This window comes from Sciurus vulgaris, assembly GCF_902686455.1.
Source record: "Sciurus vulgaris genome assembly, chromosome: 10".
NCBI classification, from domain to species: Eukaryota; Metazoa; Chordata; class Mammalia; order Rodentia; family Sciuridae; genus Sciurus; species Sciurus vulgaris.
Genome location: NC_136470.1, coordinates 77,118,097 through 77,144,693, shown reverse-complemented (window position 1 = coordinate 77,144,693; position 26,597 = coordinate 77,118,097). Strand labels below are relative to the sequence as shown.

The 26,597-nt window shown below is 39.3% G+C and overlaps 1 protein-coding gene and 2 pseudogenes across 9 annotated transcripts in view; 1 reads left to right on the top strand and 2 right to left on the bottom strand.

Annotated features, from left to right (window-relative positions):
* The window catches only part of LOC306671068 (biogenesis of lysosome-related organelles complex 1 subunit 6-like), a 343,174-nt pseudogene that overhangs the window by 99,615 nt on the left and 216,962 nt on the right, over positions 1 to 26,597 (top strand). The gene's annotated exons all lie outside the window — the stretch shown is intronic.
* On the bottom strand, positions 647 to 2,099 carry LOC306670408 (sentrin-specific protease 5-like; annotated as a pseudogene). The gene is made up of 2 exons: positions 2,095 to 2,099; positions 647 to 1,984 (listed from the first exon to the last, which is right to left on the bottom strand). The product of its transcript is annotated as a sentrin-specific protease 5-like (transcript).
* Positions 1,911 to 26,597, bottom strand: part of LOC306671078 (UAP56-interacting factor-like) — a 65,901-nt gene continuing 41,214 nt past the window's right edge. For 4 of the 7 annotated variants that reach the window (XR_013766573.1, XR_013766574.1, XM_079156297.1 and 1 more), the window contains one exon: positions 1,911 to 2,337. Coding sequence is in view for 1 of the 7 variants with exons in the window: in XM_079156300.1 (XP_079012426.1) it covers positions 2,303 to 2,337 (35 nt within the window). In the remaining 6 variants the exon portion in view is untranslated. Of the gene's footprint in view, positions 2,338 to 24,537; positions 26,130 to 26,597 lie in introns of those variants that run through there. The other 3 variants (XR_013766570.1, XR_013766571.1, XM_079156299.1) reach the window with 1 other exon arrangement.

The following is a 26,597-nucleotide window of genomic DNA, read 5'->3' as shown; positions in this document are numbered from 1 at the left end:
CATCTTTACAACAAAAATGATGCTGTGGTTCATGAAAGAAGAAATCAGTATATCTCGCTGGATGTAGTGGTGCTCCCAACTGTTCAGGAGGCGAGGCTAGGGGATTACAGGTTTGAGACCAGCCTTGGCAACTTAGCAAGACTGTTTCAAAAAATAAAAAATAAAAAGGTGTGGGATATAGGTCATTAGTTTAGCACCCCTGGGTTCAATCCCCAGTATTAGGGAGAGTGAAATCAGTGTATCCTGTTTGTTGCCACACTCTTGAGAACCAGCATAGTGGCTGGTATACAGGACCTTCTTATCTTTTAAAAAAATAAAATAGGAGCATTGCAATAGAAAAACAGATACAGGAAAACCATGCACAAACAAAACCTGTTTAACACATAAAAAGATGTCAAAAATTAAAAATGCCAAATTAAAACCCTCATATCATCCATAAGACTGGCAAAGCTGACTGGTTTAACTTCTTGGAAGGTAATTTAACAATTTTCTTAAAATTTCAAGTGTGAATGTTCTTTCACCAGTAATTCTAATACCAGGAATTTAACTTACAGAAACAAATGTGTAAGTATCAAGAATTTCATTTCACTGTTATAGAAGAAACAATTGGAAATCAGTGTTAAGTGTCCATCAAGCAATTAAGGATTCATGAAACCATTTGTGGAGCTCTACGTAATACAGCAATATAAAAGGTCTCAAGAAAAATATCCAAGTGGCTAAAGGGAAAGTCATGTATGGGAGGGAAAAACCAGACTCTTCTAAGAAAAACTAATGGACAGCAAGTGTGGGTCAGAGGTTGAGGGAGAAGAAAGGAAGAGTGCATACCAGAAAGGCAGACTGAAAGTTGTTCATCATCCACTGAAGATGCTTTTGGATTGTTCTTCCCACCTCCCAGTTGATTTCAGTTCATTGTACACCAGGAGAGCTTCCAGTGGACTTTTACAGTCAGGGTGGTTCCAGCAACTGAGAACTAATTATGTTCTGCTTGAAAGATCCATCCTCCTCCCTCTGGCAGGAATAACGATTTTGAAGTTTCTTCAGACAGGCCCATCTACACTTCTCACAGATTTATCTTCTCTGGTCACTGACAGCTTTACTCTATCATCACTGGCAATGCCAAGTTTCCTGATCCAGAGTCATAATTTGTTTTTCAGTTTCTGAAGTGAACCTCTTACTGGAACAATGTTCTGATAAGGGTATATCATGAATCAGCTCTGTACACTCCCACTTAGGAGAGGAACAAGGTGATTGGTTCCAAGTGTATGTGGCACTGCCGTTCTGTTGGTCAAGGAATGTTCCATCTAAATTAAGGTCCTTATCCAAGAAAGAGCTTCCTTTAGGGTGGCCATTGGGCATATGAGAGTTCTTTCCATTCACAACATTGCTACTATATCTGGGAAGTATGGCTGATGCTGACAAGAGGGTCTTTAGGTTCTGGGGAAGGAAATGAGCTGCAAATGCCACCCTTGGTGTTGTCCCTAAGGATGTCCTGGTGGTACCCAGTGACTTTCTGTACCCAGCTTTGCTGGGCTTTTCTTGACTTGCAAACTTTGCTTTTGTTCTGAAGTGCTGGGATCTGAGAATCCTATACTGAAATCTAATCATGGATAATTTCTCATATCTCATCAGAGGAGACACTTTTATTCTTTGATGTTGGTTAAACTGGAACTTTTTGGAATCGGGTTCCTCACTCCTGTGGTGCAGTAGCCCTTGGTAGCAGTCAAAACAAAAGCACTTTCTCTTATGATTGCTCAAGGTGATTATAATCTTGCCACTCTCACCTGGACTTTGGCTTTCCCCAGTGAACTTCATGGGAAACTCGGAAACCTGTGGCTCTGTCCTAGATCTATGACCATTGGTCTGACCTAACGTACTACTTGCTGGCAAGGCAGAGACTGCCTTCAAGGGACTCTTCTCTCCACACTATTCATGATCTGAGTTTTTTGTTGATGATAGCAACTTCTTTGCTTGGAGCTTCAGGAAACTCCTCAAGGAAGAAATTAAGTGACCTTTTTTTTCACTTTAGAGGACAAAGTACTAGCATTTTGAGTAGCCACACTGGATTTGGTCTTAGCACAAAAGGATTCACCTGACTCCATGATTTTGGATTTGAAGAGCCCTCCTTCTACAGTGGAAAACTGACTCAACTATCTATTCTAAGTAAATGGCCTTCCCAACTTAGCATTCAGAATGCATAAGTATTGATGAAAGTAGAATTTCTTAAAGCCTCCAAACCCAGTATTCCATTTCTCAGAAAAGACTAAGTGGATTCCTCTCCTCCACAGAATTTTCTTCTGTTTTTTCATTTATCTGATACGTAATGAGATCTGGATGTAACTACAAAGAAGAAAACATTAAGAAATGTTACATACCAATCTAAAAATAAGGTCATAAAGGCATTCACAGAAATGAAAGCAAAAAATTTGAAAAAGGAGCATATAGACTTCAATGTAGGACAAATGAAAAATGAAATCCTACCTGATGAATGTTTTGATCACAATGAAAATTGGGGAAGAGGGAAGACATGAGCACTCTAACAAGATCCTGTTTACCATACACCTGCCTTGTGTAGAAATCAATTTCAAAAATCATTTCTCAGGATGGAGTCACAGGAAAGGGAGTCAGAAGAGAACTTTTTAAGTGTTGGCTCTGCTTTTCATTAACTAAGCGACATTAAGGAAGTCATCCAAATTTTGTGTTCTCATTTATAAAATAAAGAACAGAGAAGGGAAAGGGAACCAAATACCACTTAAGACTAATTCCATATCTTTATGTTTTTTTTTTTTCTGTTTCACTGGGGACTGAACCCAGGATCTTGCATAGGCCAGGTAACTGCTCCACCACTAAGCTACATCTATTTATTTAGAACTTGCCCATAGCAAAATAACTTGTTTCATATAGCAAATTTTTAAAAGTGAAGGTACATTTGCTCTGTAGAGTCATCCACAGATAAAAACTCCATCAATACATGAAATCAGTATCTCAACAGAGATCACATTCCTTTTTGGGGTGGGGGTAACTTGGGATTGAACTCAGGGGCACTTGACCACTGAGTCACATCCCCAGCCCTGTTTGTATTTTATTTAGAGACAGGGTATCACTGAGTTGCTTAGTGTGTTGCTTGTGCTGAGGCTGGCTATGAACTTGTGATCCTCCTGCCTCAGCCTCCCAAGCCACTGGGATTACAGGTATGTACCACCATGCCTGAAAGACCAGGCTCCTCTTTGCCAGCCAGTCCAAGACTCTGAGTGACTATGCAGGAAAATGATACCATCAGGTGTTCTCACCCAGGTATTCTGGCTCTCAAGTGAATATAAGGAACAAGAACCAATACAAGCACACACACACACATGAAACTTCAGAAACACAAAGTGGCAAGTGCTCTACCACAAAGTTGCTATAGAACTACATCCCCAGCATGCAAATTGAATTTTTTTGAAAGGGAAAGCCCCTGAAGGATGAAGACAAGAAAGAGGGGATTAACTTTTTGAAAGAAGCAAGCAGATGAATGGGTAATAGCAGACCCAGCAGGCCAAAAGGACTGAAATCAAAACCAAAGGTAGGGAAAGCCAAGAAATAATCTATAGTTCAGAAAGGTTTAAAATTAGGAGTGACAAGTATGATGAAAATCAGGAGCATGGGTAAAGCTGAAAAAGGAAGAACTGGTTGAAAATCTAAATAAGCAAGTGGCCAGCTGGGTGCAGAAGCACAAGCACGTGATCCCCATGACTCAGGAGGTTAAGGCAGGAGGATCTCATGTTTGAGGTGAACCTCAGTAGTTTAACAAGACCCTACTTCAAAAAATTTAAAATAAAAAGGACTGAGGCTGTAGCTCAGTGATGGAGTGAGCCTGGATTCAGTACCCCACAACAGCCAAAAAAGCAACAGTACTTGGACCCCCACAGCCCTTTCCCCTACAACAAAATAACCAAATTGGCCAATAACCAAATAACCAAATTTAATTTTCTGGGAGAATAACAAGGATAGTCAGGAAAACTATGTTCAGCTGAGAGCAAGGATAAGCTAGGTTAAGATAGAATAAGTAAGTTTACACAGTGAACTCCTTGTCCACATACTTCCCTATTTGGCTTCCAGAAGACTGGCAGCCAGGTGTATATTACTATAAAGGAAACCAGTACATGGGGTGGGGCAGACAGAACATAATACCTCAATAAGGCCTGAACAATTACTCTACCAGATGCTCTAAAGGTTAAGAAACAAACTCCAGATCCCTCCTAATTCTATTGCTCCTCCTCTACCCAAGACTTAAATTATTCAGAAAGAGTAAAACAGATGATCTACAGGCAGGGATTCCAGGCAGTTTGAAAATGAAACTACACAATGAATATGAGATTGCCAACATTTCTTCCCCTTGTTTCCCAGAACCCTGGCAGTCTTGTCTTATCCACCCAAGCAGAAGATTGAAAGATGATTCTCTGGACAATCTTTTTAGTTCACAAGAAAACCCATAAAGATACAGATATTCCCCACAAAATGGCCCAGCATGGCTCACAGTACACCCCAAAGTGAATGTCCCACCATGTAGTCAAAATTTCCAAGTGGCTTCTTAGTGGCCATTCTTTTTGTTTGTTTTGCTTTTTTTTCTTTTGGTGCTAGGGATTTGTTCAACCAGGGTTTCAAGCCTCCTACATATGTGCCACCATGAGCTGCACCCTGAGGCCCTTAGTTATATATATATATATATATATATATATCAGGGATGGTGGAAACCAATGGCACTTAACCACTGAGCCACATCCCCAGCCATTTTTTTTATATTTTGTTTTGAGACAGGATCTTGCTAAATTGCTTAGGGCTTCTTAATTGCTGAGTCTGACTTTGAACTTGGGATCCTCCTTCTTAGAGGTGTGCACCACTGTGCATAGGCTTAGTGGTTATTATTAAAAATGATGTAAAAAATCAAGAATCACCAGACTTCTAGGAATGTAAACCAGACTAAAACAAGCAAAAAAAAAAAACAAAAACTATATATAGATTAATCAAAAATTTTAAAACTAACAGAAAAAAAAGTTGGAGATATTATCTGTGGTTACTGGTTTCAATCCCCAGTATCACACAACAAGGAAAGAAAGCCAAACAGAATCAAAAGATAATTGATAAACCTAAAGAAAATACTTGTGATATACATCATAGATTTAGAGCTATAATATTCCTAATGAATAAAGAGCTCTTAAATTGAGGAATAAAGCACAAAAAGGTTGATGGCCTGGTGGAAAGATGAAAGAAAGACGTAAGAAGAAAATTCACAAGTAAAATTTTCTAAATGGCTCTTAAACATAAGAAAAGATGTTCAACTTCACTCATAAGGTCGGGCATGGTGGCACACACATATAATGCCAGTGATTTGGAGACAGGAGGACTGCAAGTTCAAAGCTAGCCTCAGCAACTTAGTGTGGCCCTAAGCAACTTAGTGAGGACTTGTCTCAAAATAAAAAATAAGGGGCTGGGGAGATAGTTCAGTGGGTAGAGTGCTTGCCTTTTAAGTACAAGGCCCTGGGTTCAATCCCCAGCACCCAAAAAAATAAATAAATAAATAAGGGCTGGGGATGAGCTTAGTGGTCAAGTGCCCCTGGGTTCAATTCCTGGTAACCAAATAAAAAAGGCAAAAAAAGAGTACACTCGTAAAATAATTGGCAAAGTTCTGGCCATGTAGCTCAGTGGTAGAATGCTTGTCTATATGCATGAAACCCCAGTTTCTATACCAGGATTAAAAAAAAAAAAAAATCAAGTCAGAGAGAGAGAGAGAGAGAGAGAGAGAGAGAGAGAGAGAGACATTCTGCAACTGGGAGAAAACACTTTTCTTCACACTTTGCTGGTAGGATTACAAACTGATACAATACTTTTAGAGGAGAATTTGGTAATACTTAATAAAACTACTAAAGTATTTACCTTTACATGCAGCATCCTAACTTTAGGGAATTTACCCTGAAGACACACCTGTAACAATGCAAATACATATGTACAGAACTATTCACTGCAACATTGTTTCTAATAGCAAAATACTGGAAACATAAATATATGTACACAGGAAAGTGCTTGAATAAACTATGACTCATGCACATGATGAGTGAAGCTGTAAAAGAACAAAGATTTAGCCCAGCATGATGGCACAGGCTATAATCCCAGCAATGTGGTAGGCTGAGGCAAGAGGATGGCAAGTTCAAGGCCAGCCTAGGCAATTCAATGAGACCCTCTTTCAAACTAAAATAAAAAGAGAGGAAGACAGAAGACAGAAGTAAAAAAATTAAAGGAAGAGTGAAAATATATATTTTGTTCCATGTATATTTTTTCCTCTGTTTGCCTTGATTCTCTCTTTTCTTCTGCTAACAGGATAGGCAAAACACATACCATTCACATGGATCTCATAAACAAGTAGGGGTTTCTATGCTCACATCAGATAAAGTGGATCTCAAGCCAAAGTTAATCAGAAGGGACAGAAGGACATTTCATACTGCTTAAGGGAATTATACATCAATAAGACATAATTGTAAATATTAGGCTCCAAACAATGGGGCATCTACATACATCGTACAAACCCTTCTAACTTTAAAAATCTAATAGACCACGACACAATAATACTGGGTGACTTTAATATGCCTCTGTCACCACTGGATAAATTCTCTAAACAAAAACTAAATAAAGAAACTTATAGAACTAAAAAATACAATTGATAATTTAGACTTTGCAGACATATATAGAATATTTCATCCATCAATGACTGAAAACACTTTCTTCTCAGCAGTACATGTATCCTTTGCTAATATAGACCATATTATGTAAACTATAGTATATATTGGCATGCAACTGTAATATTACCTTAGTATATTTTTAGCATCTGTAGGGTTATTTTGATAGTTACTTTTCCATTGATATTAATTTTTGTGTTCTTGCTTTTTTCTTGATTAGACTTGTTTGATTTTAATCAACTTTTAGCTGTATTATTTCTTCTCCATTTGATATATTTATGCTATTCTTATTTTGTCCTTCCTACTACCTACTATGAAAATAATGTTAATCTAGCTTCTTTCCGATACAAGTACTTTATAAATGTTCATCCAAGTACTGTTTCATCCCAGAGATTCTGTTATTTTAAGCATTTATTATCACTTAGTTTAAAGCACTTTTTATCTACTTTTCTTGTGCTTTCTTCCTTGACCTGTGAGACATTTATAAGTGTGCCATTTAATTTTGAAGTAGTTTACATGTGGAAGTGAGGTTTTATATATCTCAAGGTGATTGATTTTAATGTAATAAATCACACAGGAAACAGTTCACATAATTTCAAATTTAAAAAAGTAATGGAAATGCTTTTTATATTGATTGTATTGGTTACATACATGTCAAAACTGATCAAATTGTACACCCGAAATATGTGCATTTTATTGTACTTCAATTTTAACACAATAAAGTTATGAAAAAAAGACTAAGGTTACATGGCAATAAAATATGTAATCCTAGATTGAATCCTAATCTAGAAATGGAAAATAATGGGACAACAGACAAAATTTGAACAAGACTTGCAGACCAATTAACAGTATTATTCTAAAGACAATTTCATAGTTTTGATTATGTGTCAATTACATAATACTATAGAAAACAGGTGAGGTACATTTGAAAATTTTATATTGTTTTGTAAATTTTATACACACATATTTGAGGAATTAAGGACCGAATCCAGGGGTGCTCTATCACCAAACTACATCCCCAGTCTTCCTTTTTTTTTTTTGGAAATGCTGGGACTGAACCCAGGGCCTATACATGCTAGGCAAGCACTCTACCACTGAGCTACATCCCCAGTCCCCTAGTCCTTTTTGTTTCTTTTGTTGAGATAAGGTCTCAATAAATTACCAAGGCTGGTCTCAGACTTGAGGCTCTCCTACCTCAACATCCTGAGTTGCTGGAATTACAGACATGTGCCAAAATTACCTGCTTTGCAACTGTTTTTGAAAGTCTGAAGTTATTTCAAAGTCCCATTTTTTTTTAAACAAACATTTACAATAGAGGAAATCTCCCAGAAAGTACCAAAAGACAACAAACCAAAGTAACAATAAAATACTGGATCAAACCAGTAGATCAAATATCCAAATGAGGCTGGGCATGAAGGTGCACACCTGTAATCCCAGAAGCTCAGGAGGCTGAGGCGGGAGGATCACAAGTTCAAAGCCAACCTCAGCAACTTAGTGAGGCACTAAGCAACTCAGCGAAACCCTTTCTCTACATAAAATATTAAAAAAGGTGACATAGCTTAGTGGTTGAGTGTCCCTGGGTTCAATACCTGGCACCAATAAATAAATAAAAAGTACAGAAGGAGCCAGGTATGATAATGTACACCAATACTGCCAGCGACTCAGTTGGCTGAGGCAGGAGGATCCCAAGTCTGAGGTGAGCCTGGATAACTTAGCAAGGTCCTAAAGCATTTTAGTGAGCTCCTGTCTCCAAAATAAAAAAAGGAAAAAAAAAAAAAAAGATGGAGGATGAAGCTCAAAGGTAAAGCACCCCTGAGTTCAATCCCCACTATCAAAACATTTTGAAATTTAAAACATAAAAAGGGCAAGAGTCTAGGAATTAACTCCAGAAAGAAGGCTAGAGTTTCCCACCTTTAGCTTATAAATTTGCACTTTGTTCCTTTATAAAGCACTGTGCCTCACAACTATGCATGGTATCTGTCACTCCAAATAATAATCATCCACTTCAGATAATTCATGTGTTAGTCCTATTAACATGTACTGGGAGAGGAAAAAAGATCAGATCTGGAAATATTTTTCTATAAAGATCTTCATGTAACTCCTTATATTTTTTTGTTCTACTTCCACCTCCACAGTACATGAGGACCGGGGGTATAGAGAGATGGTCTGCATACAGAAGGCTCTGGGTTCAACCCCCAGTAACACCTTGGATAGGGGTACTGGGTGTGGTGGCACATACCTGTAGTTCAGCATTTGGGAGACAGGGGAGGATGGCTTGAGCCCAGAAGCTTGAGACCAGCCTGGGTAGCATAGTGAGACCCTATCTCAAAAATTAAAAAAAATAAAAATAAAAAAAAACATGATGTGCTTTGTTAGCACATCATATGACTAATCCTAAAATTTAAAAGGCTTTCTGGCAGGGGGCAGTGACAGACACCTGTAATCCCACTAGTTGGGGAGGCTGAGGCTGTCAGCAACTTGGCAAAACCCCGTCTCAAAATAAAATAGGCCCTGGGGATGTGGCTCAGTGGTTAAGCACCTCTGGATTCAATCCCAGGTATGGGGGGAGGAGGAGAAAGATTTTCTGACTCTCCAATGTCTGCTTAGGATTCAACTTTCTCAAGGCTACTAAGAAGTTACTACTAGACTGTATAGAGGGAAAAGAGGGGTGGGAGGGGTGGGGGAAAGGGAAAAAATAAGAATGAATCAAACAACATTACCCTATGTAAATTTATGATTACACAAATGGTATGCCTTTACACCATGTGCAAACAAAGAAACATGTATCCCATTTGTTTACAATTAAAAAAAAAAAAAAGTTGTTACTACTAGTTTTTTCTGCTTTCCAGCTTCTAGAATTTTGTTATCCTTTCTTCTCTTGTTATTTCTCATTCTGAGGCAAAAAAACAAAAAACAAACAAACAAAAAAAAAACTCCTCTACTCTTTTAATGGCATTTTCAGGCTGGCACAGAATTACATATATATGTCCAACCACTCCACCATCTTTAACATGACATATTGTCAAAAAAAAAAAAAACAGTCTTGGACAATTAAGCAAGACCTTGTCTCAAAAAAATACAAAGGGCAGTCAGGTGTGGTGGCACCCTCCTGCAATTCTAGGTGCTCAGGAAACTAAGACAGGACAATCCCAAGGTCAAGGCCAGCCTCAGCAATTTAATGAGACCCTTAGTAATTTAGCAAGATCCTGTTTAAAAAAAAAAAAAAATAAGAGCTGAAGATGTAGTTCAGTTGATAGAGTACCCAAGGGTGCTCTTCCCATTATTGTGGGAGAAAAAAGTCAAGTTGCTAAGTAATATATATGAACCATTTTGTTAAAAGGGGAAATTATTAACTTAAGGTTTGAATAGAGGTAAATGTCTAAAAGAATATACACCAAAATGCACCAAATTATTAAAAGCTTAAGGCCACAGTTCCCCAACTGCAACCTAGGGTTTTGTAGTGAATTCACAAGGGTACCACAAGATATTCTAAACTAGAGGGGATAATAAATAATAAACTGAAGGTAAAAAGCAATTCTGCATCTGTCAAACATCCAGTAAACACTAGTTCAAGACAGTTCAGTTTAAAAAGTAGATCATAATAGTGCATGGCTCTAATTCCAGTGACTAAGGAGGTTGCAGTAGGAAGATTGCAAGTACATGCCAACCTCAGCAATTTAGTGAGAACCTGTCTCAAAGTACAAAATAAGCTAGGAGTGGTGGCTCATGCCTGTAATTCCAGTGGCTAAGGAGGGTGAGGCAGCAGGTTCAAAGCCAGCCTCAGCAACTCAGAAAGGCTGTAAGCAACCTAGAAAGACCCTGTCTCAAAATAAAAAATAAAAAGGACTGGGGATGTGGCGCAGTCGTTAAGTACTCTTGGGTTCATGACAATAAAAATAAAATAAAATAATCTAAAAAATAAATAAATAAAAAGACCTGGTGCTACAGCTCAGTGGTAAATCTACTGGGGTTCAATCCCCAGAGCCACTACTAATACTAATACTTACAGGTAATATGATTGGGAATACAGTGAAAAAGACTTGCCTAGTATTTGCCAAGACTCTGGATTCAATCCCCGCTAAACAACAACAAAAGACTATCACGCACAAACAAAAAAGCTGCATAATTTTGATTCGACAACGAACTCTGAATGAGTAGGAGGAAAGCATATAATTAAGTTCTTAAATATTCTCATGAAATCATAAAAAATTACCTCACTCTGCCTTTAAAAGTTAAACTAATCAAACATGCTTTGGGTGGTTGTTTTTACCAATAATGCTAAAACTGTAAAGAATACAAACATCAATTAACATTTTAATTCAATAAATTTCAGCTAACACGAAGGCACTGAGCTTTCAAAGAATTTGTAGGCTAGTAGGAGAGTCATTGCCAACAAATATTAACAAATGTGATGCACACAAAAAAAGATAAAATTTAGGGAGTTATGTGTTAGGGCATTCCAAGGTGGCTGGATGGGGGCAGGGCATCAGGCAATCTGTGTATTAAAGCACAATCAGTCGGACCTTGGCAGATAGACCCAATGGCGCCTTGCACTCGCCTGTCAGTCAGCGGGACCACCCAGCCAATCCCAGAGGGACAGGGGTCTCAGCAGGGTCTCCAGCGAATCCCAGGAGGACTCTAAACCCTTAAGCCTTCCCCTGCCTATCCCGAACTACAAAAGCGCCACCCAGGCAACCATGCTGGCTTCTGCAACCTTCACACTAGCAGAATCGTGAACCTCTCCCAGGAGCCCATCCCAATTAAGCTTTGTTCAGTCGCTTTTGATCTGACTCCTTTTTGTCTAACTGCAATCGATATCACATTATGGAAATGTCTAGTAAATGGGTCAGGGACGACTTCTCCAAATAAATTATTTTTCAGTTAAGACAAAAAGTGAGAGGCAAAAAGAATCAACAAACAATTATCCCAGAGAGGGAATACAGTATTCCAAGGAACTGAACAAACTTCAGTATGTCTTAAAAGAGGAGCTAAAAAGGTAGAAAATAAAAATGATGGTATTTAACATGAGGGTGGTATGAAGTCACTGAAAAGGGAGTACAAGATCTGGTCTGTATTCTTGAAAAGATCACTCTAACTGCAGTATGCAGGACGGCTTAAGAGAAGGCCACAAGGCAACCTGTTAGGAGGCTGTTACAGGTAAATGTAGGCACGGTGTGACAGTTGCTTGGATTAAGGGAGACAGCTGCTTGGAAAAGTTGGGAGAATGTGGCAAAGTAAATGATTTTGAGATCTTTTCAGGACACATTTCCTGAACGAAACATCTTCAGGAAAGCCTCTGGTTGCGGGTTAAGAGCCCTGACAATGGGTAGATAGTGATATGATTTATATGGAACATAAATGGAGAAAGACTAAGGCAAGGTTACACCGGCTATGCCCTCAGCTTTTGTGACAATTTGAATGTGAGGTGTCTCTTAAGAAATCCAAGTGGACACATATTGTTGAACATACAGTTTCAGCTGTAGTTAACAAATATTCATAAGTCCATCAGATAGCAGAGCCAGAGAGTTTTTCTCAAACTGAGTTCCACAGGATGCTAGGCTAATACTACACAGAAGGTGATCATGCATACTAGGAGAGGGGAGAGAGAGGGGAAAAAGTCCATATACAGAGTCTTTATGATAAGCCAGAATATGAAAAATAAATTGGTACTAGAGATTGAACCAAGGGTTGCTCTAACACTGAGCTACAATGCCAGCCCTATTTATTTATTTACTTTTGAGACAGAGTCTAAGTTGTCCAGGCTGTCCTCTAACTTCTCTCTCTGTCCTCCTGCCTCTCTGTTCCTGTCTCAGCCTCCAGAATTGTTGGGATTGCAGAGGTGCACCACCATGTTTAATGCAAAATACTCTTTATCAGAATTTTTCCATGGTTTTTGAAAGCTCTGCATAAAAGTATAATTTTATGTAATTCTGTCAACCAAGAAACCTAAGCAACATTTGGTAAAAAATTTCAATGTAATTTTTACTACTTTCATCAAAAAAAGTATTAAGGAGTTTAACTGGTTAAGAAACTACAAAAACAGAATTCCACAGAGAACTTTTTTCCCTTCTGGGCTCAAGGCACAATAAAACCCAAATACTGGAGATTTGGGAGGCTGAGGCAGGAGGACCTAGTTTGAGGCCAGGGTGGAAAAATAGTGAGACTGTCTAAAAAAACAAAAACAAACAAGCAAAAATACCAAAAACTGAAGTAGAATTTTTGATTCAAGTATTGTTATTTGTTATAGAAAGAAAAAGAGAAAAAAAATTAAGGTAGCAAACCACTGGATATCTTGCTGAGCCTGTTTATAAACTAAAATGTGAAACTTCATCTATATCTGTTTTCAAGCCATGAGCATCACCGGAGAAGCTGTGTGTGTGTGTGTGTGTGTGTGTGTGTGTGTGTGTGTTGCTAGGGATGGAACCCAGGGCCTTTTGCATGCCAGGCAAATATCCTATCACTGAGCTACAACCCCAGCCTTTGTGAACTTTTTAAAAAAATTCAGAGTTGGGGATACAGCTTAGTTGCAGGGTGCTTGCCAAGGCATTGATGAAGCCCTGAGTTCCATCCCCACAAGTGAAATAAGTAAATCAATAATATAAATGCCCACATAGCACTTGAGCCTTCTGAAGTAGGGTATAGGCATCTGGAGCTTTTATTATTATTATTATTACTCTTATTATTATTACTACTACTACTACTATTATTATTATTATTTTGTGACAGGGTCTATGCTGTCGAGGCTGACTCCTGGGCACAAGCAATCCTCCCACAATAGCTATAAGAGTAGGCAAGACTCAAGTCTGACTTAAAGCACTGACTGCATCTCTTTCCCTTCTCTCCTAATTCTTGTAATTTGCAGTTGGTTTGCAAGAACAACCAGCTGAGTGACTAAGTAACTCACTAGAGAATACAGGCAAGCCAGAAGTGGTCCACAGTGACCACCTGCTACAGTGCCAAGTTGTTCTCTGGAGAGTGCTAATGAGCTTGAATGGAACACAATAAGTAGTCTCTGGGTGGTAGAAATTTCATTTAGAGCCAGGTGCAGAGGCACATACCTGTAATCCTTGCTACCCAGAAGACTGAGGCAGGGGGACTGAAAGTTTGAGAACAGCCTCAGAACTTAGTGAGACATTGCCTAAGAATTTAAAAAGATAAATAAAAAGATCTGGTGATGTAACCCAATGGAATAGTGCCATTGGATTTAATCCCCAATACTAAGAAAAAAAGAAAGGAAGTTAGAAAATTGTTGTTTGGTGAGAACTTTATAAACTTGCCATGCAAAAAAAAAAAAAAAAAAACAAAAAAAAGTAGTTTGAAAATAAGATAATTGAACTTTTTTTTTTTTTTTAGTTCTGAGGATAAAACTGTAGGCCTCACACATGCTAGGCAAGTGCTCTACCATGAAACTACTTCCCAATGCCTGAATTTAACTTTTTAGTTTTTTAATAGTTTTTTTTTGTTTGTTTGTTTTTGCAGTGCTAGGGACCGAACCCATGCCTTGTGCATGTTAGGTGAACTGAAATTTTTATGTGCAACCTGTCTTTTGTTTTTGCTGCACAAATATTGTATACAATTCTGCATTAAACTTAAGTATACACTAATTAATCGCCACTGAAATGAGGTGATTCCCATCCCTTCTTCTGGTCTGTGTTAAATAACAGAAACCTTGCTTGTTGTTTATTTCTTTTATAGAATGGTAGAATATTCTTCTTTCACACACATCAGAACTTAAGGCTAAGAGCAGACCAACAGACCTCATAGTGAATATATAATCAGGTGTCACTCTCAAAGTCCTTCACATCTCAGAGTCACAACTCAGGCTATGAAGATCATCTAGTCCTCCTCTGGTGTGCTCCTTTCTAGCCCATCTATCACCTTTGGCCCCAGGAATTAACTTATAAGCTTTTATTACCTACTATCTGGTTCCTGAATTGTGTGAAGCACTTTTCCTCATCACCTTGGAAGTCATTTTGCTCTAAACTTTTTACTGGTTTGTTTTTTTGAGACAGGGTCTCAATTAATTGCCCAGACTGGCTTTGAACTTTCAGTCTTCCTGCCTTGGCCTCCTACATAGCTGGGATTACAGTACTCACCACCATGCTGGGCTCCAAACGTTTTTGAACAATTTTTCCTTCCTCTGTACTTGAATATCCTCTCTTTGCTTTATCCATTTAGGGCTGGTGACCCAATCTTGCATTTTCTAGTTGGTTCCAACATCCCAACATCCCACTTCCCTGAGATGTTGCCTCCCAAGTTGTCTCTTGGTTGCAGGCACCACAAACCCAAAAGCAAACAACTGCTTGCCCAAACCCTGCCCAGTCTCTGCCCAGCACTCAGCTCTCAGCCCTGGAGCCCATCTCCCCAAGAGTTCTCATGCATGGACATGATGGCACTACTTCTCAGATCTACCTAGCCAGTGTGACTAGGAGAGGCACATTATGTGGAAACCCCAGAAAATTAATGCGAATATCTTGAACACCTCTCAGAGACCTGATGGTATCACAATGCCAAATGTTTGGGATTCAGAAGGAAGAGACTATCAGTTTCTCTTTCTTAAAGATTCAATAATATTAAATACAATGTGGCATCTGGATTGGATCCTGAAACAGAGACAGGACATTAATGGACAATCTGGGGAAATTTGAACAAAGTCTATAGTTACTTCTTGTACCATTTTTTTGTTTTAATAAATTCAATGATTAGGAAGATGCTAACACTGGTTGAAGTTATCTGAAGGGTAGATGAGCTCTGTCTACACTATTTTTTTGTACAGGTTCTTGAATTCAGGGGCACTTCGCCACTGAACCTGGCCCTATTTTTATATTTTATTTAGAGACAGACAGGTTCTCAGTGAGTTCCTTAGGGCCCACTAAATTGCTGAGGCTGGTTTTGAACTCAAGATCCTTCTGCCTCCGTCTCCTGAACCCTGGGATTACAGCCATGTGCCACTGCACTCAGCTGTTGCACGTTATCTGGATTGGTTAATGTAATTTGAGAGATGCTGCAGACTTTTGTGTGAACAGGGTGTCAGAATCTAGTGTGGCCTGCAACTTGAACCCTTAAGAATGCACTTCAGGGCTAGGGAGATAGCTCAGTCGATAGAGTGCTTGCCTTGCAAGCACAAGGCCCAGGGTTTGATCCCTAGCATCACAAAAAAAAAAAAAAAAAGAATGCACTTCATCAATCCCTCAATCCCTTCATGATCCAGTGTACTGGATCTAGTCACTAGTCAGGAAGATGTCTGGTTACATGATAGCATCTTGAAGGGTAACAGAATCTTGGCCTCTGAAATGTATCCTTCTCTGCAAGTGAACTTTTCAGGTAAGGTTGCAGGCAGAGCACTTCACAGGACCAAGAGCCCCAGATTGTAGTGAGCTACAGAACAGGCTGGAGGAAAACTTTCACTTCAGTGTTTGTGAAACTCTCTTTTAGGTGTGTGATAGAATTTGGTCAGACACTTGCTCTCCTTACATTTAGTAATGAGGTTGTAAGTTATATACTAAAGTTCATCTGCATGGGAAATACTCAAATTTGCAAAAGAATTATCCTAAACAAGATGGAGAGGAGGTATAGTGTCCACTCATGTCTTTGATTCTTTTTTTTTTTTTTTTAATCTTCCTCTAAGAAGCACAATGATGGGTCTTGAATTGGGGATTTAACCCAGGGGTGCTTAACCACTAAGCTACATCCAGTCCTTTGTTATTTTTATTTTCAGACAGGGTCTTGCTAAGTTGCTCAGGGTCTGACTAAATTGCTGAGGCTGGCTTTGAAACTGCCAATTCTCCTGCCTCAGGCTCAAGTCCCTGGGATTACAGGTGTGCACCATGATGCCCAGCTTAAATGCAAAGGTTTTTATTTATTTAAATAATTAATTTATTTTGTCATTCTGGGGATTGAACTCAGGGTATCACACATGCTAGGCAACTACTCTAACACTAGTAAGTCACACCACCAGGCCCCACCATTTTTTTAACACTAATGGACTCCAAAATCCTACCTAAGATATCTTAGGAAGCAGGCAATATCTGTCAAGACTATCGCTTCTTCCAAAATCATTGCCCAGTAGCTGGGCATTGTGGTGCACTCCTGTAATCCCAGCAGCTTGGAAGCCTGTGGCAGGAAGATTCTGAGTTCAAAGCCAGCCTCAGCAACTTAGCTGAGGCCCTAAGCAACTTAGTGAGACCCTGACTTAAAAGGAAAAAAAAAAAGGCCGGGATGTGCCTCAGTGGTTAGCTGCCCCTGTGCAATCCTCAGAATCCACTACTACTAGTACTAGTACTACTACTAATAATTAATTGCCCAATTTTCTGCTGGTTTAGAGCCAGTGCTGTTAAGGTCCTCCTTACCTTAATTACTTTTCATACTCCAAAATTCAACTTCCAGTACCACACAAAATATCCATTCTCTGAAGGATAAACAAAGCTGCACTGGAATCTAGATTAACAGGTTAATGAAATTGGCAACAAAAGAGGAGTGGTGGTGGTGTCTAAGTCCCCAAGGGATGTTCACAAGAAGAGACTCCTAGTTCAAATAGGTCTCCTGCTTGTAGAACTGGGACACAATTTCAACACCCATATGCTAGAGGAAAAGGCCTGGGACTGTTTTTCTGTCCTAACTATTCTCTCACATCTCTTTAGCAAAAGGAGATCTCAGGGGCTCCATAAACAAGTGAGAAGAGGCTTCTAGAATTTAATCAAGGTTTTTGATTGGTGGTCTGATTAGAAGCTAATAAGAAATGTGTCTCAGTAGCAAGCAGATCTCCACAAACAACTGAGAGCAGCAAATGGGTGGGTACATTCCACACTGACAGAATGAGATACACAAACCAATACTGCTATCAAAAGGGGCTCGATTAGTACACGAATCACTTTATGGCTTCTAGGAAGTTCTGCTACAGCTTCTAGGGACACTACATTCTGACTTCAGTATTTTGTAAATCTGAGTTAAATAAAAATCCTTGGCAGCACATGCTGGGCAAGTACTCTACTACTGAGCTACACCCCCAACCCAAATTGCTTCACTTAAAATTTTCTTTTCAACAAGTACAACAATTTAAACTAGCCCATCCATTAAGTTTCCAATTTAAAATCAAAATCTTTCAATAAAATCTTCAATGTTCTCCATAAAGCATCATACTTTTTTGTCACTTGTGTATAGGTAATTTATATTTTTGCTCAAGTGTAGATTTTTAAGATTATATTTTTTTGTTGTCAGCATTTAATGATGTAATTGACTTGGCACATTGTTTTGTATCCAGTAAACTTGCTAAATTTCTTAATAATTCTAATAATATATCATATGTCCCTGTGTTCTCATCTTACCTGAGAATAATGAGTGTTTTCTTGTTTTCCAATTCTTATGTCTTTGATTTTCAATTTCAAATTTAAGTGGTGATAGTAAGCACACTCGCTTTGTCTTGATTCTGAAAGGATTCAAGATTTTGATTTTGAATTGGAAACTTAATGGATGTGCTAGTTTAAATTGTTGCACTTGTTGAAAAGAAAATTTTAAATGAAGCAATTTGGGATTGTGTGTAGCTCAATAGTAGAGTATTTGCCATACAAAATGAATAGAACAAAGGGAAACAAAATTTTCAGTGCTGGGGTTGTGGCTCAGTGGTGGAGCACTTGCCTGGCACATGTTAGGCAGTGGGTTTGCTCCTCAGCAACATGTAAAAATAAATAATTAAAATAAAGGTATCGTGTCCATTTATGACTAAAAATATTTTAAAAATAGATTTTCTTAGTATGCTCAGTCTGGGTGTGGTGGTACACACCTGTACACCCAGTGACTCAAGAGGTTGGCCAAAGAGGATTGTAAGTTTGAAGTCAGCCGTGGAGACTTAATAAGACATTGTCTCAAAATAAAAAAATAAATAAAAATAAAAATAAAAAGGTCTGAAGATGAAGCTCAATGATAAGAGCAACCGGGGTTCAATGCCCAGTACAAACAAACAAACAAAAAGCTGCTTGGCCTATATAATACACAAGGGATCAATATCCAGAAGGGAATGGTCGAAAAAATAGGAACCAGTATTGGTTCCCCTCCTGGATAGACTTTGGGTTGGGAAAAACAACTTTATCTGAGTTGTTGAAATTTAAAATATGAGAATGTATTTCTGTATTACTTAAGTACTTAGACATTTATTTGTTTTTCATGATGGTGAATACAGGACCTTGTGTACCCTAGCCAAATGTTATACCACTGAGATTTACACCCCAGGCTCCCATTAAAAAAAAAATTAAATAGTATAAATGATTACATCAGCCAGGCACAGTGGCCCACACCTGTAATCCCAGCAGCATGGGAGGTTGAGGCAGGAGAATCACAAATTCAAAGCTAGCCTCAGCAACTTGACAAAGCCCTAAGTAACTTAGCAAGACAATGTCGCAAAATAAAAAATAAAAAAGGGCCTGGGATGTGGCTCAGTGGTTAAGCACCCCTGGTTTTCAATACCCAGTACCAAAAAAAATTAAAAATAAAAATAGAAGATTACAACAGTATAAGCTTTCTGGAACACTGGGAAGTTAGTGTACTAGACCTGTTTGCTACCCATGAAAAAATGTGGCCTGCTGATTCTGAATTTGACTCAAGATGCAAAGGGGCCCCAGGCTTCTGGACAGTCAGAAGGTACATTTAAGTTCTTGCAGAATGGTGGTGTAAATCTGAGTGTAGTGGGGGCAATGCAAGCTCTGGGTTTTTCACCTCTGATAGGCTCCCTCTGCCAAAAGAGTATCAATGGTACCAGCGCCCCCTAGAGGGATCTCAGGGGCCAGAAGCTGCAATGATGGACTTGCTCAAGGTCTCCTGTGTCCTGTTTCGGTCTCCTCCCACTAAATGTGCGACCCTTTAACTCTATTCAAGTTGCATGTACGGCTTCAGAGGCTAAGAAAACAATTACATTCCTTCAAAATCAGCTATACAACCGAGATGAGTCCTAGAGAGTTGAAAAGTTCTTTCCAGTTAACTCAGAGAGGCTGAGGATAGTGGATAAGTCAAAATGCTGTCTTAGAAATACTGAGCAAGTTGTTTAACCTCTCCTTCCCTTTTCCTCATACCAAAGAGTGAGCATAACAATCCCTATCAACCATGTGTAAGTATCAGGGGAGAAAAAAGATGTGGAAGAAGGTGTGCTATGAAATGTTAGAGAAGAACTATAAAAAATTGAAATTAAACATCTTTCACAAGCAAGCAATGATGGGCACTGCTATTCATTATTTCCATTTCCTTTCCTTACTAACAACTTCTTTTTAAAAAGTAATTCTATGTTTAGTTTTTAATTTTTTTTTTTTTTTGAGAGTCTTTTCATGTTGCCCAAGATGGCCTTGAACTTGCAATCCTCCTGCCTGTCTCCTGGGTAGCTGGGATACATATGTACACCAGAGCACCCAGCTGTACCCAGTTTTTATATGTGTGTGCATATAAATATATTTACTTAGTTACTGACAGACCTTTATTTATGAGGTGCTGAGAATCGAGCCCAGTGCCTCAGACATGCTAGGCAAGCATGAGCTAGAAAACCACTGAGCTAGCAAACCAGCCCTACTCAGCTTTTTTTGTTGTTGTTAATTTTCTTAGATGTTGATATACCTTTACTTTATTCATTTGTTTATATGTGGTGCTAAAAATCGAACCCAGTGCCTCACACATGCTAGGCAAGCACTCTACCACTGAGCCACAACCCCAGCCCTCTACTCAGCTTTTAAAAACACTTTTCCTCAGAATGTCTTATAGCAGTGAGGTGCTAGGTGAAAATTCTGTCTAGTGGGATAGAATTAACTGTTTCTGGAAAAGTTTCTACCTTTTTGACATAAGTACTACTCCTTCTTGCTTTTCTTTTGTCTCTTGCACATCCTTGATTTCTCCTGCCTGACATCTGAACTTGAGACTGGAGGTATGGCAACAGGCAGAAGGATATAAGACTACATGCTAAGTATCAACAGAGCCCATGTTGCTGGTGGCACTGCTGGACTACAGGACAACCCTACACTACCACATTTTTTTTCAATTTTTTTTTTTTTTAGTTGTAGACAGACACAGTACCTTTATTTTATTTACTTATTTTTTATATGGTACTGAGGATGGAACCCAATGCCTCACACATACTAGGCAAGCACTATACCACTGAGCTACAACCCAAGCCACACTGGACTTTCCTATATGTGAATTACGTTTTATTTTGTGTGTGTGCATGTGTGTTGCTGGGGTTTGAACCCAGGCCCTTGCACATGCTATGTACACTTTAACACTGAGTTACATTCCCAGTCAAGTCCCATTGGTTAAGGTAACTCTTCTATACCTGTTACTTAGTCATATCTCCTCTCTCTCTCTCTCTCTCTCTCTCTCTCTGGGGGGGGGGGCGGGGTACCAGGGATTGAATACTTGGGTTACCCCTGAAATTCATCCCCAGGTCTTTTTATTTTTGAAACAGAATATTCCTAAGTTGCTGAAGCTGGCTTTGAACTTGAGATTCTCCTGACTCAGCCTCCTAGCCACTGGGTGTGTGCCACTGCACCCAGTGCAACATCATTTCATAAGACAGAGTATGAATACCTTTTTTTATTTTAAACAGATGAGAGGTGGGGAAAGGACAAACAGCTCCGTGCAGCAACCTCAGTTGTTTATTCTCCATTAGCTCCTGCATTTATCATAAAGTGTTGTCCAAGGACACAGTGTTTAAAAAATGGCAGGGGTGTAGCTCAGTGGCAGAACTCTTAACTAGAATATACAAGGCTGCAGGACTCTGGGATTTGATATTCCAGCATTGAGGGTGGGTGGGGGAGGAAGGAGAGAAATAGAAAATCACATTTCTCAAATCCCTACTATGTGCTAGGTACTGTACTAAATATGGGAAATTACCTCATTTAACATTAAAAAAAGGTCCCTATAATGTAGGCCTTTGTATTATCACCCAAAACAAATAAAACAAAGAAATAAAACCCCACCAATTTATGGTAACACTTTTCAATGTACACACTATGAGACTAGTGCTGTTACTAAAAGTATCACTGCTTTTCCCATTGGCAGCAAAATTTTAATTACATACCTCATTTTTATTTAGCATTCTTAACTGCAAACGTGGTTATATGATGAAACCAAGCAAAATTAAGCTTTAATAAAGTTCCATATCTTGCAGTGCTTGTTGATGGAAAAATGTGCAGCCAGAATAATCGAACACCTCTACTCATGGGGCCCAGTGTGCACTGGCTACAAATAACAGCCTCCTAGAAGTGTACAGAGTGGTTGCTTTTTTGATTTACCCTAAGAGACCCTGGAGATGGCCCTTTCCAGAGCTCTGATCCATGTCGCTGATCTACTGCTATTCCCAATCTAGGCTCCAAACAGGAGTATAGGTGCCTTTGGAAAGCCCCAGGGCAAAGTGGCCAGTATTCACATTGGCCAAGTCATTATGTCCATCTGCACCAAGCTGCTGAACAAGCATACAAGGAGGCCGTACGTGGGTCAGGTTGAAGTTACCTGAGAGCGAGAAAATCTACATCTCAAGTAGAGCTTTACTAAGCATAATGAGGATAAATTTAAAGACATGGTGGCAGGGAAGCAGTTCACACCAGATGGCTGTGGGATCAATATATCCCTAATCATGAGGTTCCCTGGACAAGTGTTGGGCCCTGCACTCCTGAGGGTTTTTATTGCCCCCTCCTTAATCACACACTTACCAATAAACTCTACTCCCTTTCTAAAAAAGAGTCCTCAAATATTCAGATGAGTAATATCTTGAAGAACTGAGATGTCATAAAAAAATCCAGAAACAGGTCAGAGAAGGATACATGGAATATATCAGTAGCAAAACATGCATGGGTGAAAGAAAATAGAAAAGTATTTGCTATACTAACAATGCAAATTATATAAAAGTGATTATACATACACACACACACACACACACACACACACACACTTTCCTCCTGTGGTGTTGGGGATGGAACTTAGTGCTCCCTAAGCACTAAGGTCATGCAAGGTCAGCATCAACCACTGAACCCTACCCAAAACCCACCGCCCCCATGGCCCAGCCTTAGTTTTCAATGACACAATCATTGTCTTGGGACATGCCCCAATAGATCTACAGAGGAAAAAAAAGGTCAAACATTTAAACAATTCTCATGTCACAAGAGTGTGAACAAAATAGTGACAATGTCTCTAGTAAGAACTCAAATGCTTAAGGTTGTTTTTAGTTTATTGAAAAACAAAAGTGTCCAACAAAGTTACTAGCAGCCAATAGTAAAGGATCCTAACATTTAAGGAATATTGAATGTAAGATGTCTTCTAGTTTCAAAAGAACTCAAAGATTTAATGACGATATAGCAAAGCAATCAGATCAGATTTGTTGTTATTTATTCCTTCATGTTATAGCCCAAATCAAGTAGAATTTGAAAGCAGTTAACTTCTATTTTTAAATATAGGAAAAGACGAAATGAAGTAATTAAGAAAGACATTTTTTTGCAATACATTTGATACTGTATATAATTACAGAGTTAAGAATGAAGGACAGGCATGCAAGGCATTCTCAACTCTATTTTGACTATTAAATAAAAAAGGCAGCACAACTAGGAAATGTTTCACATGCTACAGAGCACAAACTAGGATAGACAGAGATAAGGTAATATGACAAAGGCTGAGGAAGGAGAATAACAAGTTCAAAGCCAGCTTCAGTAACTTAGTGAGGCGCTAAGCAATGTAATGAGACCCTGTCTCAAAATAAAAAATACGAAAAGGGCTGGGGATGTGGCTCAGTGGTAAAGTGCCCCTGAGTTCAAGTCCCAGTATCCGCGCCCCCCCAAAAAAGGGGAAAAAAGAGAAGACAGAAATACAGGTTAAGCAACCCTAATTTGAAGTCCCAAATGCTCTAAAATATGTGACATGACGCTACCAGGGGAATTCCACACTTGCTCTCATGTGATATTTCACAGTCAATGCAGATGCATTAGAAATATTGTATGAACCAGGCAGGGTGGCACATGTCTATAATCCCAGGAACTCAGTAGGCAGAAACAGGAGGTTTACAAGTTGGAAGCCAGCCTCAGTAATTCAGCAAGACCTTGTCTGGAAATAAAATATTTTAAAAGGACTGGGTATGTAGCTCAATTGGTAAAACCCCTGAGTTCAATTCCCAGTATAAATACACACACACACACACACACACACACACACACCACACACACACACACACACACACACACATAGTGTATAGACATGCAAAAAATTGCCTTCGGGTTATATGTGTAAGGTGTACATGAAACATAAACTTTTAGACATGGATCTCATTCCCAAGATATTATAGGTAATGCAAGTATCCTGAAATCTGAAAATAACAGAAATCTGTAATATTTTAGTTCCCAGTATTTTGGACAAGGGATACTCAACTTCTATACCAGAAATTATATACCTGAGTATTGTTCCTTTCCAAATAATCAACATTTTGAGTTATAATATAAATGATATCATTAATTACTAAACAATTTTTTTTTCTAGAAAGAAACATTTTTCATCTTTTTCCCTAACCTTGAACTAGCATATACAGGTAAAATGGCTATACTCATTACTAAAACTAAAAACCTCCTACAAAGTATATAGGCACTTATCAACTTTTATTTTCTTACTAGGAATGCAAGCTGAGCCAGCCTTCTCTCCACTTACCATACACCTAGGTAAGCTTAGGTAAGCCTTCAGCATTCCTCTGGGTGCTCACATTGCTGTTCTCAGGAATGTAAACACTTTTTTGCGGGGGAAGGGGTGGGGATTGAACCTAGGGGTACTTAACCACGGAGCCACATCCCCAGACCTTTTTATTTTTTGAGACAGGGTCTCACTAAGACAGTTGAAGCTGGTCTTGAACTTGTGATCCTCCTGCCTTGGACCCCTGAGATGCGAACTTAAAAGATAGGAATTCCCATGCACAGTGGTGACTCTAGAGGCTGAAGGAGGAGTGCAAATTCAGGCCTGCCTCAACAACATAGTGAGATCTGTCTCAAAATAATGAATAAAAAGGGCTGGGGTTATAGCTTAGTGGTACAGTGCCCCTGGGGTACTATTTCCAGTATGGGATTAGGGGTTTAGCTAGGAATAAAGTCCTTTATTTCACAAGGAAATCTGAAGAAAAGCTTTAAAAAATTTCAAAATCCCTATCAGTGATCACATAGTAAGCTAACAGGTGGAGGGAGCCATCATATATTTTTTTTGAGGGGGTGCAGGGGGAACTGGGGATTGAACCCAGGGGCACTGAAACACTAAGCGACATCCCCAGTCTTTTTATTTTGAGACAAGCTCTCAATAAATTACCCACACTAGCCTCAAACTTGTGATCCTCCTCCTTCAGCCTCTTAGTTGCTAGGATTACAGGCATGTGCCACCATGCCCAGTGAGCCAACTCTTAATGTAAGAATCCTCTGGAAATTCAGTGACGGTTTAATAACCTGAATCTCTTGAGAGGAAGAAGAATAAATTGGAGCTGTTTGCACTTCAGAATTGCCAACATTACCCTCTTTTGAACTCTTTCATAGTCTCCTCTCAGAGTCAATCATTTATACCAAAGCTCAGAGATATGCAAATCTGTGCATACTACAAATCTATTTTAAGTAATAAAATAAATAAAAATGAAAAGCAAATGTTACTCCTTTCCTGAAAAGGGGGGAGGGGGGAAGCTGCTTCACAATGCCTTAGGTCTGACTGCGGTGATCACAAGCCAAGGGTAAGCCAGTCAACTTTTACTGAATGTTTGGTGCAAGTTACATTCAACAATGGAAGTATTTCCTTTGCTGGTGTGAAAACAGCAGCCTCCCAGAATACCATGAATCCATGACAACTTGTACTTCAAGCTGCTTCATGGTCACATGGGATCTCAGAGGCCATCATCCTAAGCTCTTAGCCTCTGCACCAGTCCCCTCCAAGGTAGGAAATTGTCTTGCTTATAACAGAATCAGATGTCTGTGTGAGATTTTTTTTTTTTTTCCAGAAGAGGAGTGGAGCTTGTTGTATCATAGGTTGTACTGTTTCATTCTGTAATAACAGTAACTTTTAAAAATTTTTTACCGGGACCAGAGATGGCCCAGGCAGTGAAGATTTTTAGCCACGCTGAAGCAGGAGAGTGTTTTGTAACTTAGAAAGGTCACTCGACAGCAGTGTTGCCAGAATGAAGTGTGGTGAAGACAAAGTAGTTATAAAGCTGATGCAAAAATAATTCAGCCTACAATGCCCAAGTGACAGAGAGGAACAGCTCCAAGAGTATTAAGGAGGTGGAATCCATAGGACTTGCAGTTTCCAGACATGGGAGCCCAGAGAAGGAGCAGAGCCCCAGATGAGTCCAGGGGCTGATGGCGTGCCAGCCACTTGGTCTTCCTATGTAGGCGATATTGAGACCAGTTGTGCACTGAGGTGTCAACGGTCTGTGTGATGTCCAGCACTTACCTGAAGTACAAAGAGGTATTTGAAAAGGTATTTTTGGAAGTTAAGTGCAATTGCCTGGGTACAGCAAATTGGGGGAATACAGAGTCAGGGGAAGAATGGCCAGAAGTACAAGGGAAAAGTCCAGAGAATGGTGCCTCAGAAACAGAGGGACTCATTTGAGGGAGGCAGATTAACAGTGTACAGCATCCCAGAAGTCATTCAGCAGGACTAAAAGGGCCCAGTTGGAAAGGGTAGTTAACAACATGTTGAAAAGGCAGACACACTGACAATGAAGCACAAAGAGTAGGTATGGTCTCTTCTTTCCAAAACTTCAGATGAGAAAAGTCCAAGTGAGTTTGTTTTAAATGCCAAGATTTGTGAACATGCCTTTGTTTTGCTGAGGATGAGACAGCACAGGGAGAGATGGCAGGTGCAGCAGAGCCAGGATAAGACTGTGTGGCCCAAGCACCTAGGAGGTTATAGGATGGA